The 13220-nt window shown below is 40.3% G+C and overlaps 1 protein-coding gene across 2 annotated transcripts in view; it reads right to left on the bottom strand.

Moving 5' to 3' along the window:
• The window catches only part of DEK (DEK proto-oncogene), a 30552-nt gene extending 17721 nt beyond the window's left edge, over positions 1 to 12831 (bottom strand). The window contains exons 1-7 of one of the 2 annotated variants that reach the window (XM_041771361.1): positions 12652 to 12831; positions 12207 to 12365; positions 9035 to 9136; positions 8671 to 8780; positions 7363 to 7457; positions 6274 to 6394; positions 1043 to 1231 (exon numbers count right to left, since the gene is read on the bottom strand). In XM_041771361.1, the coding sequence (XP_041627295.1) occupies positions 1043 to 1231; positions 6274 to 6394; positions 7363 to 7457; positions 8671 to 8780; positions 9035 to 9136; positions 12207 to 12357 (768 nt within the window). In that variant the 5' untranslated portion in view covers positions 12358 to 12365; positions 12652 to 12831. The remainder of the gene's footprint in view (positions 1 to 1042; positions 1232 to 6273; positions 6395 to 7362; positions 7458 to 8670; positions 8781 to 9034; positions 9137 to 12206; positions 12366 to 12651) is intronic. The other variant, XM_041771360.1, reaches the window with a different exon arrangement.
• Between the last annotated feature and the right edge of the window lie 389 nt (positions 12832 to 13220).

The raw sequence follows: 13220 nt of genomic DNA, 5'->3' as shown, positions 1-13220 counted from the left end.
TGGGGAGGGGGGGTGGAGGGTGCTGTTGTCCTCTAGTGAGTGAACATTCTATAAAGCACAAGACAGCCCTCTGCAACAAAGAATTATCTTGGCCTAAAAAATCAAGCCAATAATCAAGTTCCTAAGTAAGGGAGATGACCTAATTTACATAGCAAGTTCTGACCACTGAAGGAGACACCAAAACAAAACAGTCTATTGAAACACTATTAGCCATAACAAGAAGTCATCTCCTTGACTGAGGATACGTATCAAGGAGAGGGTAAAGCTAACTCTTCAAATGGTTCAGCAGCTTTCCTCTTCCTGAAGTTTCATTTGTGAAACTAAATAGTCTCAAAATTTTATAGATATGCCCAACTAAAAGAAAATGGCAGGCATTCCTAAGTGATACAAAATTTGCCCATGCATCAAATAAATTTCAAACACTGTTCTTATTAAATAGCCCCCATTGAGCTGAGAAAAACTGGGGTCCTTAAGCCCCTTGCTTTTTTGTAGAACATAGAGTAAAATGGCTCAAGTCAAACATAAAAAAAAATTCTCAATCTGCTTCTCTGGTGGTTCAATATATGCACCGCCCCACTTCCCATTTACCTATTCTAATCTTCAAGGGGCAGCTGAAATCCAGGCCACATTAACCTCACTCTTCTAACTCCAAAGATTTCACATCCGGGTGGCTCAGCAGTAGAGTATCAGCCTTTGGCTCAGGGCGTGATCCTGAGGTCCTGGGATTGAGTCCCCCTTTGGGCTCTCCCCAGGGAGCCTGCTTCTCCCTGTTTGTGTCTCTGCCTGTGTCTCTCATGAATAATTAAATAAAATCTAAAAAAAACAAAAACAAAAACAAAACCAAAACCCAAAACCAAAAGCTCAAGGGAAAGAAAGGATTTATATTATACTTAACTATTTTTGTGTCTTTTAAATTATAAACAACCAATATGGTACTAATGGTTTCTAGAATTGGTTTCTGGCTAGATCATAAAACAGGAATATTTAACTCTCCCCATGGAAAGAAATTATAGAAAAACCCCACAAACACCCAACACTTTACCTCCTCTTCACTTTCTTTATCTTCATCATCTGAAGACTCTTCCTTGTTTTTCTTTTCGTCTTCATCACTGCTAGATTCATCTGACAGGATTTCAGGACATTTGGTTCGCTTAGCTTTCCTTGCCATTCCAGAACTGTTCCGTTCCTTTTTGTTGCCTTTGCTAGAACTTTTTTTAGATTTTGGCAATGGCTGTGTATAATAAAGATAACACCAATGGGCTATTATATTTCCAAGTCAATCATCTGTGATAACTACTTATCAGCTCAATCAGTATTGTTCCTATCTCAAGAAGTATTTCCAAACATAGAGCTTTAGAGAGAACCATTCATCTTTAATGTGTCAAGTTGATCTTTTTGTCCACACTACCAACTTTCATTTGTGTTCTAACACCTACACAAGACTCTCCACAAATGCTGAAATACATACTGTGTGTTCTCACATGGCATTAGGAGCCCAAGTAAACAATGTATTAGACTCAAACAGTTATTTATAATTTATCAAGGTGGTTTTTTGAGTTACCCTGGTAATTTATTTCATTCCTGTAAGCATTACAACTGTCAATGCCAGAGGAACTTCTTGCTTTAGGGAATCCTTCAATCAAAAGATTGGAACCATCCATAAAGGAAATAAAACCTCACTGTACACATCCTGAATTTATGATCTATATAATTTATATTCATATTATCTCTGGGTTCTACTTTCAATAATGCAAGGATTATATTCTCATTGATGATTCTAAATATGCAATTAGTGTTGGGTGTTAATTATGAAACTAATTAAGAACCATAGAATACATGTATTGCTTTTACTCTGATATTTAATTAAACCACATGTATTTAAAAAGTAGAGATCGCATGAGGAAACAATTTGATTATATTAACCAGCAAATTTAATTCTTAAAAGCTTTCTTAGGGGAGTATTTGCTAACTTATGAAATTGAAAACCATAAAATAACCTTGCATAAAAGATCTGAAAATATGTACACTGAGGAATTAAAATTTCCAAAATTAGAGGTATCTTTTATTTTTCCTTTTGCCTATCTTATTTTCTGCAATAAAAAGAAACAGGAAAATTCCAGAATATAACCTTGTGAAAGACAATTATATAAATGTCAGGGGTAACTTTATAGGCAACATCTCTCATGAAGCTAGAACCACAGGCTCTTTCTCTCCCAGAAACTTCCAGTCTTAGTTTGTGTCACCTGCACAAACATTAAGAAAAGGTGGCTGCTTTGTCTATGTAGTGTTCTCAGGCTATGTACAATCCAGAAGATAGCCTCTAGCTGCCCAAACAACATATCCTTCAAGGCAGGTTGGGCAACAACCAATCTAGGTCTTTGGGAGCTTTAACTTAGTTGACCAATGATATTTCTGAGAGGCGTTCTCTGTAAGTTTCTATAAAAAGCTTCCTTAGGGATCCTTGGGTGGCTCAGCGGTTTAGCGCCTGCCTTTGGCCCAGGGCGTGATCCTGGGATCCTGGAATCCCGGGATCGAGTCCCGTGTTGGGGTCCCAGCATGGAGCCTGCTTCTCCCTCTGCCTGTGTCTCTGCCTCTCTCTATCATGAATAAATAAGATCTTAAAAAAAAAAAAAAAAAAAAAAGCTTCCTTGGATGTATACAGATCTCCTTGTTATGTGACCTGCTACTATCACCAATTAGTACCAGGAACTAAATCCATCTGGATAAATTCTTTGATCTCACTGAAGAAAAGGTGACTCTCAGTGTCCAAACTCTTCCTATTCATTACATGAAATTCAAGACTCAAATTAGAAAAATGTGGCATCCCTTACTCACTCAGTTCAGGAACCAAATACAAGTATTAAGAATGTCATCTGTATAAGGAATCAGTAATAAGACCATGGGTGCAGGACAATCTCCACAGGAAGCAAAAGAATGTTAAATCATTCAAGTAAACAGTCAAGAAAATGCAACTTCTAAAATTAGGAGCTTTAAAAAAAAGTAATAATACATAAATGTTCTAGAGCGTTCCTATATTGGTTCTAAAAATAGTTGAATCTATTAACCAGAATCCAATGTCAATAGCATCATCCCTTTTTAGAAATAAAATCTGGAAAACAGATAATCAAGATTGAAGTACGGAAAAAAAAAAAAAAAGATAGTCAAACAATGTTAATTCAGTACTTTTATTATTATGGAGAAAGAAATTAGTACTCATGAGCTTACTGTTTTTCTTAAATGAAAAGTATAGTAGTACAGAAAATAACCTGAGATTGATGTTAGATTAAGGAGTAGTTATCACAGAATCAGATATGGAATGCAGATATAGGGTTGGATTCCTAAAAGAGTGGTTCTCAGAAAATGGTTCATGCACCCTGGGGTTTCCTGAGACCTTTTCAGAAGCCCATGAGATCAAAACTATTTTCATAATAATATCAAGACATTGTTTTCTTTTTTCATTGTGTTGACATTTGCATTGACTCTGCAAAAGCAAAGATGGTTGTAAGATTGCTGGCCTTTAGTACCAATCAAGGCAGAAGTAGCAAGCTGTGCTAGTAGTCATTATATTCCTCACAAATGCAAACTAGAGGGAAAAAAGGTTTTTCCTTTAAGAATGTCTTTGATGAAGCAGTAAATATTATGTTAACTCTCAGCCTGTGAGTACATGTCTGTGCTATCTGGAACAAAATGGGAGGTACACAGAGAGTATGTTTGCTATGTACTGAACTTCACTGGTTTTCTTAAGATAAAGCACTTGCACAACTGACCTGTGAGCTAAGCTAGCTACCTTTTTCATGAAATGCAATTTGTAAAAGAACTGTGAAAGTCTGCCTATTCAAAGACATCTTCTTGGGGATCCCTCAGTGGCTCAAGTGGTTTAGCGCCTGGCCTTTGGCTCAGGGTGTGATCCTGGAGTCCTGGGATCGAGTCCCACATCAGGCTCCCTGCATGTAGCCTGCTTCTTCCTCTGCCTGTCTCTGTCTCCCTCTGTGTCTCTCATGAATGAATAAAATCTTAAAAAAATAAAAAATAAAAAAAATAAAGACATCTTCTTAAAATGAACAAGAGCCTGTCACTGGAAGGAAAACTGATGGTATTTACTGCCAATGATATATTTCAATACTTCAAATGGGTAATTCACATCCAACACCATGAACTAAGAGCCTCCCAATACCTAAAGATTCTTCTGATGAGATGGTGGTTACATTAACAAATGATTTTGACACTGTTTAATGGATATGTGCCAACATTTGAAAGATTTCTGCATATTTCAGAAAACCAATAATTTCCAAGTGGTGAATCCATATTACAAAATCATAGATAAAAGTTCTAAGAGTTCATGGACTTGGTTTCAGAGACCATATTACAACTAACCTTTAATAAACTACCACTGTGGAGTTTTGGTATTGTATCAAAGGAGAATATCCATAATTATCTCAAAGTTTAAAAAATATTTCTTTTTTCTAACTATATACTTAAGGCTGATTTTCTTTACATACTTCAAGCAAAAAACCAGCATGTGCAATATATTGAAATGTAGAAACAAATGAGAATAGAGTGGTCTTCTCTTAAGTCAGACATGAAGAGACTCACAAAAATAAAAATACCATTCTCTTGATTTTTCTGGTGTATTTTTCATACCAAAAAACCCACTTTTTTTTGTATGAAAAATAACTTACTGTTATTTAAAAAAATTGTTTCAGTTTTAATTTACAATACAGTAAATATCAGAATATCCCATATAAAAGCTTCTGGAGTCCTCATTAATTTTTATGAGGGTATCAGGTTCTAAAACCAACAGTTTAAAAAGTCATTGAGGAGAGACGCCTGCCTGGGTGGCTCAGTGATTAAGCATCTACCTTTGGCTCAGGGCATGATCCTGGATTCCCGAGATCAAGTCCCACATTAGGCTCCCTGCATGGAGCTTGCTTCTCCCTCTGCCTATCTCTCTGCCTCTCATGAATAAATAAAATCTTAAAAAAAAAAAAAATCAATGAGGAAAAGAATATAAACATATCCCTCATAACTTAATAATGTCTTCTGGAGAAGTGGTATTGTTTGTCACCTGAAATTCTAAAGTAGAGGTAAAAGTTTAGGAAAACAGATGATCTCTCATCTTTAAGCCAACTCAAAACACACAAAGATTCACCATGGCCCTTGGGTTTTTAGCTGCCTGACAACTGACAAAAATATCCTTTATCAGTCTTTGTCCAGTTAATGGTAAATTAGACTACCAGCAGATAAAACCAAAGTCCCAAGGATACCTGGGTGACTAGTCGGTTAAGCATCTGCCTTCTGCTCAGGTCATGATCGCAGGGTCCTGGGATCAAGCCCCATGTTAGGTTCCCTGCTCAGCGGAGAGTCTGCTTCTCTCTCTCCCTCTGCTCCCCCATCCCTAATTGTGTTCTCTCTCAGATAAATAAAATCTTAAAAAAAAATAAATAAATAACAACCCCCACCCCCCCAGTCCCAGAGCTATTTTCTGATTTTAATCCTTAAGGCCCCTTCCACTCACTGATAGTATTCCCCTGAACTCCTAAGTCCTCTAGATCTCTTCATAGTTTCTTTGCCATGGAAATGAGGAAGAATATGAAAATATTTACTGACAGACTTCAAACAAACAGAAAATGTAGGCTCCTGTTAAGTATTACTTCAACAGACATTTTTAAGTCAGTGATATCATTTGTTAAACAATTTGGGCAAACCTAATCTAAATTTCAGAAGAATGGGGGAAAGTATAAGGCCATTTTACTTCCATGTCCAACTCCTGGGTTCTGCTGATTCTGGAAACCCAATCCAAGAAACTTTTAACATTCCATTTTGTTTTTTATGTTGTATTTTCATAACATTATTCCAGTGTCTAGAAAACATCCAGTTCTAATGCACCCCATCTTAATCTTACCTGGACAATCCAACACCTCACCCTCAACTCAATCTGTTTCTGTTCTTCCAATGCCTTCTATATATATAAATAAGCCTGGATGCTTAGTTTGTATTTGTCCATTTAAGATTAATTCAGTTAACAATTACTTTTCTTAATCTTACACCATTTACATCTGATATAGGATACATCTGCATGGATTCTATGTACTTCTATCATGAAAATGTTGCAGATATGTCAACAGGGCATATCCTTTAAATGTAGAAGACAATACTGAATATTGACAAACAATGCTGCTAATAAACCAAATCATTCCACTAAAAGAAAGTAAGGAAAGGCTACAAATAATTCATTTGTTATTGAAATTAAAAAAAAAAAAATTTGGTCCTCACTTTGCCAGAAGGCTTTGGATGCATTAAGAAATTCAAGATCCTCTTCACCAGTTCACTATTTACACCCGATCTCTCCAAATCAAGAACCTCACAGATGCTCTTTAACATGGCATTTCTAAATCTAAAACAGAAAATGAAAGAAACCAAGTTTATTTATTATGTAGCATATATTACCTACAACATAAACGTAACAGCTAACCAAACTGGCTTGGGTAATAAGCATTAAAAAGAAAAAAATCCAATGTTTCTCCAAATCTAAAAAGTTCTTCCCTAATTATCTTGACTAATGTACAAAATACAACCAAATATAATAAATTGAAAACACCATTTACCAATTAAGTTTTAAAAGTAGTAGAAGAATTAACTAGGTCAGACCACCTAGGTGGCTCAGTCGGTTAAGCATCGGACTCTTGAGCTCAGCCCAGGTCTCGGTTCCAGGGTCATGAGTTCAAGCCCCATGACGTGTCGAGGCTACTTAAAGAAAAAAGTCAATTCAACTAGGAAATACTGTAAAAAGTTTTCAGTACTCTAAAATTCATGGATTTGACAATTCTTCTGGTGATTACTACATTTTCCCCTCAGCACTTCTACTATGACATTTTGATGAACAAGTAGGTAATCATCTTCATTATTTATAACTCTTAAGTTTTAGATGATTTAACAAATAAAAGCTCTTAATTTATCATCTGGCTTGGATTATGATGAACACTGCTCCTATCAAGTTGATTATCTTCACAACAGTTTAAATGGTCCCTGTAAGTTGGGGGAACAGAGTGGCTGGCAGAGGACAGGAGTGGGAGAGTTTTTTCAGTATATTCCCCTTAGGCCTAAATTTTGGACCATGTGAACAACTTGTGTATACAGTTCTTCTAAGAAATAGAAACGTCTTTAGAGGTGAGTTTTCAATACTCTTAACAGTCACTATTGGAAACTAATGAACATCACAAGTTGACAGCTATGAAGAAAAGTCAGATCTCAGTATTTAAAGCAAAGCATTAGCAGTCTGCTAAAAAATGTTTCAATGGTCCTATTTAAATGTTAAGAAATAAAACACACTGATCAAAACACAATACTTTAAAAATAACTTACTTTTTCAACATTTCTTCCTTCTTTTTATATTGGGCACTTCCTTTTTCAAATGGAAAGCCACTGAACTGACCCACATTCTTCTTTAATGAGGACACCTGAAAACGTTTCCCTTATTATTAATGCTATTACCCAGTAATGTATGTAAGAAAATTCAAAGCCAATATCTTTATTTTCATATCTGTCTCCCACCTACAACACTGGTTTATTCAACATTTCTTATTCACAACTGAAAACGGTATTTGTTATTAAAATAGTAACATAATAAATGCTTTAAGTTCAATCCTTAAAGATAACAATTTCAATCTGAATGAATTTCCATCTGGGAATTTTTACTGGCAATTATAAAACCACAACTAAGTGTTATCTGACAATACCAGAAAACGTGGAAAGTTACTTCTTAAAAAACTCCCGTTTCTTAATACAAGTTACTAGTAATATTTCTCAAATCAGAGAGTCATGGATTTTATTCTTTGAAAAGAACAGAGGACCTCCAAAAGTTAATACCACTTAGCAGTCATAAGACTTGTGTAAATCAAGGCAGCCTGGGTGGCTCAGCGGTTTAGCACCACCTTCAGCCCAGGGCCTGATCCTGGAGACCCCCCACGTCAGGCTCCCTGCAGGGAGCCTGCTTCTCCCTCTGCCTGTGTCTCTGCCTCTCTCTCTCTGTGTCTCTATGAATAAATAAATAAAATCTTAAAAAAAAAAAAAGAAGACTTGTGTAAATCAGATTGCAGTGACGATCACATGAAATAACACCATGCTTCAGACATTCGATTCTAACATCAAACTTCACTTTGCCCACGTACAATCCAAAGCAAAGTTTACTCCATTATACGAAATACTGAAGTTGTGTGTACAGTGTAATTCAATTAATGCAATACTGACTTGTTCTAACAAGTTCCCTGACAAAGAATTACCACCTAATTTATCAGATATTTGCTCAAAATGAGATAAATTATACTGTATCATTTATTCTGAATAAGTAAAAACATCCAAAAAATAATTTCTTCTAATGCATTTAAAGATCCCTAAAAATCACATTTCGGATTTCACATTTTGAAATTTCAGTTTGGCATAAAAACAACTATAGTACAAGCCTAAATGTTATAATCCTAACTCCTAATATTTAATTATGTATTCTATATATGATAAGTCATTTTATATGTCTCAGTTTGTTCACTTGTATGGTACAGAAATTGAACCACTGGATTGCTTAAGTCCCTTCCTGAACTAAAATCATGCTTTAATTGTGAAGTATTTCAATACATAAATATGTTACTAGGTTAAAGATATAAAAAAGGTCTTAACTGTGCCTGGTCTGTTGTAAAGCAGTTTATGTAGATTTCTAAGTTCATCTGTTTTCTTTTTACTCAGGAAGAAATGTATCCTCTCAATTTCACAAAGTTTCTGCCCCTTTCCTAGGGAAAACAAAACAAAACAAAACACCATAATAACTAAAATTAAATACCCAGCATGTGTTAATACATACAAAGTTATTTTAATCACGATAATTTACCAGCCAAATTTACATATAGCTTTTGCTGAATAGGGCAAACTACATAAAATTATACCCATAATATATAATGACTTCGTAAACACTAAAAACTGAACACTGACCATTTTATTACATATTTAGTCATTTTTACCATAAAATGAAAAGAATAGAACTTACCTTGCGCAATTGTAAATGGCTCTCTCTGTAAGGAAGAGACTTGCATGGTCAATCTCTCTACTTTTTTCTTTTCCCTCTTGCCTTCCACGATGAGACTCTTTTCTAGAAATTAATTTAATATTTCTTAAAACAGCTAAAAGCTTAAAAAAATTATTAACTTTACTGGATAAACATGTAGAAAAAAACTGCAGAACTCTTTAATACCTTACTCTTTTTTTCTGAGTAGCAAAAAAGTACCTTACTCTTTAATTTTAAGAAGCAAAAGATGAAAGAGAAATGAAAATACATATTAAGTTAACATCACTTAAGTGTTTTTTTAGAGTAGCATTTTACTTACCTGGCAACCTCACAAGGGATCCAGTTTTTTAAAAAATCATAAAGGAAATGAACTTTTACTGAACTACAATTATTGCTAATGAAAGTTCCAGTCACTTTATGAAAAATCACCAATGCCCCTCACTAAGCCTGCTCTTTAATTAGACCTAATTCTGTTGATTGAGATTTAGTTTATGGTACATCAAACAGCAAGTTTAAGACTGAGATTATAACAACTTCAAAAACATAGAAAAGCAGTAATTCAGTAAGCAGATGAAAGAAAAACGAAGACTTTAGCTAAAGCAGAGCAGCCTGAGGTTGCTATAAATAGGGCAAAATTCTCCAAGTTTACATTTACTGCAAGTGACTAGGAGGACATTACTTTTAGTTTGGTAAATGTTTATAACAATGGTCATAAATCATTCTAAAAAGTTAAATTGTTTATAGTACAGACTGCTTTTATTAAAAAAAAAAAAAGGCTAGAAGATAAACAGCACATACTTAAAAACTTAAAACACTGAGCTTAAATTTCCAAAACAATTTACCTACTGAGATAAATTCAGATAAAAGAGGACACTATCACTGAAGGTCCTTTCATTCATTCAACTGAATGCCAGTTTTGTACAAAGCTTCACTAGACACTAAGGGGGGATTGAACAGATGGTCAAGACACTGAGTAATAACTCTTGAAAGAGATCATGTCTACTGGTGGTGATGAGACTCAACAAACACACTCCAAGCAGATGATAAAACACCTTAGGAAATCTATAAATAAAACAACTCTGAATTGAAGAGTCATTATTTTTGGATTAAGGAAAAAGGATCAAAACACTGGAGCTGCCTTTGAAGGATAGGTAAGATCTGGAGATGTGAGGATTTGCACAGAAGGAATTAGGAAGGATAAAGGGATTCTAGCAGGTATAACCTGGCAATGGTGTGCAGAGTGAAGAAAATGCACTCTAAAGCAATCCCTGTGATCCTGCTACTTCCTTTCCCTGAGTGATTTAAACCATTCGCTCACCTGTTTACCACGTATAAGCTAATGACTTTCCTGATTCTCTCCACTCAAGAGCTTCAAATCAGCTAGGAGGGTCGATAAATGGACAGCTCCACTTCATGTCCTGTAGGCACCTAACTCAGTGCATTCAAAACAGAGGTCATACTCCTCTCCAACCTTGCTCACCTTTGACAATTCTTTTCAGAAAACTGTAGTAATGTCAACTCAGTTGCCGAAGACAGACACCTAAGAATCATCTTTTACCAGCTCCTCACCCACCACACGCAGTCGAGACAATCCCAACTTCACTAGGAACAAACTACACTGCCTTGTTTCTGTGATGCCTAGACAGCAGACTTGAACGTTCAGGGCTAACATAGGATAAAAACCTTTACAATTTTAGTTGTTCCATGAACACCTCAAATGAGGGAATGAACAGTAATCAATTAGAACTAGAGAATTGCTTGAGGGTAATTTTTTTGGGGGGGGGGGATATCACAATTCAAACAATCATCAGTTCCCCAAGCATTACTCTGCCATTTGTAGTATTTTTACACGATTTGTATAATTTTGCCTGACACATATGAATCCATCATCTCTGTGGTATCAAAACTTTTGTCTTTAAAGAGACCAAAAAAACTAGAGGAAAAAAATGCTAAGAAAATTCTGGACTAGCAGTTAAGATACTGCAGCCAATTTTCAGTTACTGTAGTATGAATAGTTTAAACATAACTTGTATTATTATTTTTTTTTCTAAAGCTTCAATGTGGCAGCGCTCCTTTTCTCAGAACACCTATCCCTTTAAGCAGACAAGAGGCGGAGGGGTGTCATCTCAGCCCAAATTGCATTTACAAAGTGCTGACCGTGGGCTCCTCCTGACTTTAGACAGACAGATGAACCCAGGTCTGGAAAGAAAGCTTCAAACTTCTTTCCAAGTCTGGCTGAGCTGGAGACATGTATTAAACAAACCGAGAGCGGGCTAATCCCATCAAAGAATGCTAAGAGCTGGGAACATCGTGGGAGCTGGCTGGCGTCCCTGGAAGCGGCACTGCCCCAGCCTGAGTGCCGGGGTGCCACCCCCCCCCCCCGCATTCCGGGAGGTCCTTGGGCTTCCGGCCTCCAGGTAAACAATGGTTAAAAAGCAGCTCTCGGCAACTTCCAAAACTGAGACAGCTTTCGGAACTCTTTCAGACTTCACCGCTTTCATCTTTAACCACTTTCCCTGACAGCGGCAGCTTTCACTGCCGTGTCCCCGTCAAAGTCACTCGCTCCTCCGAGCCTCTGAAAAAGGGCCTGTGCCGGGGGCGGGGGGGAAGTTCAGCGAAGACACTAAAGTCGCCAGAACATTTCCAGGGCTGCCATAATGATAATTCTTCTTTAGGTCTGAATGCGTGGTTTCACGCCAAGACCCTCGCAGTAACCCCAGAAGGCGAGACACCTGCCCTTAAAAAAAAAAAAAAAAAAAAGCGCAGTTAAATGGGCCGAGGAGGAGCTACCGTGGCAGCAACGTCAAAAGCTAACGGTTCTGAACACAGATCTGGAAACTCAGAAACGTCCTGTCAGGGGAGAAAGCGTGACGAACACGCACTGCTGACCAGAAGTCAACCGCGCTGCAACAAAACAAAACAAAACAAATAAACCCAAAAAAAAACCAAAAAACCACGTAAAGCCGGGGAACAAGTATTTCGGACAGGAAGTGGAGTCCGCGAACCCCCAACACCAAGAGGGGGTGATACGGCTCGCGGGCGTGGCCGCCAGGGACCCTCTGAGGGAGCGTCTGAGGCGCACGACGGGGACGGCCGCAGGACTGTCTCCGGCGAAGCCCACCACCCCCACCGCCCGGACGCGACTTGCTCGCACCTTTTTCCTCCTCCTCCTCCTCTTCCTCCTCCTCGTCGTCCTCGTCCTCCTCTTCACTTTCGTCTCTCGGGCCGGGCATCTCGGGTTCTTTGTCGGCCGCGGGCGCGGCGGGGGCTCCGTCTCCGTCCGCGGCTGGGCCCGACGAGGACATGCTCCGACCTGCGGGCGGGCCGGAAGCACACGGCTCGGTCCCCTCGCGCCCCGCCGCACCGCGGCTCCGGGCACCCCCGGGGCGGGAAAGCGCGGGCGCGCGCCGCCCCTCCCTCCGCCCGCCCGTCCGCCCGTCCGTCCCTCCCTCCGCCCGCCCGGCCGCGCCGCTCCCCGCCGCCCGCCGCCCGCCGCCCGCGTCCCCTCCCCCGCCCCAGGCCGCCGTCCAAATGGCCGCGGCGAGGCGGGCGGGCCCGCGGCGCCCTGCCGGCCTCCCCCGCCCCGGCGCAGCCCTCACCGCCGGTGCCGGCCGCCGCGGGCCTGGCGCGCGAAGGCAGGAGACGCTCCGGGAGGCGGCGGCGGCGGCGAGCGCCGAGGAGGAGGCGCGCGGGCCGCTGTCTGCTGACGCTCGCGCCGCGCGCTCCGCTCCCCCGAATCAACAAGATTTTCAAAATGGCGGTTCGGGAAGGAAAGCGGGAATGCGGCGGCCAATCAGGGCGGCGGGCCGGGAGTTGGCGCGCGCGGGTGCGGGAGGCGGGGCGGCCGGCGCCTCCGCGGGGGGCCGGGGCGGGGCGGGGCCGCGAGGGGTCGCGGGGGCGGGGGCGGGGGCGGCCGGGAGGGCTGCGTGCGGGCCGCGGCCGGGCCTGCTGGTGTTGTCTCCTCCGCTCCTTCCCGGAAAAGGGGGGCCGCCTGCGCTCGGGAGGGGGCGGGCGGCGGGCGGCGGCGGCGAACTTTGCAGCCCCGGCTGTCCCCGAGCTGGAGGGGAGCTACTCAGAGCGCGGCCTCCTACAGGCTCCCGGGGTCGTGCAGGGGCGACTCCCGAACCTGCTGTTTCTCAGGACCCCGTGGCTTGGGGGTTGCACCGTC

This window comes from Vulpes lagopus, chromosome 10 (assembly GCF_018345385.1).
Source record: "Vulpes lagopus strain Blue_001 chromosome 10, ASM1834538v1, whole genome shotgun sequence".
Classification (NCBI taxonomy): Eukaryota; Metazoa; Chordata; class Mammalia; order Carnivora; family Canidae; genus Vulpes; species Vulpes lagopus.
The sequence above is the reverse complement of the archived record's forward strand: the minus strand, read 5'-3'. Positions and strand labels throughout refer to the sequence as shown.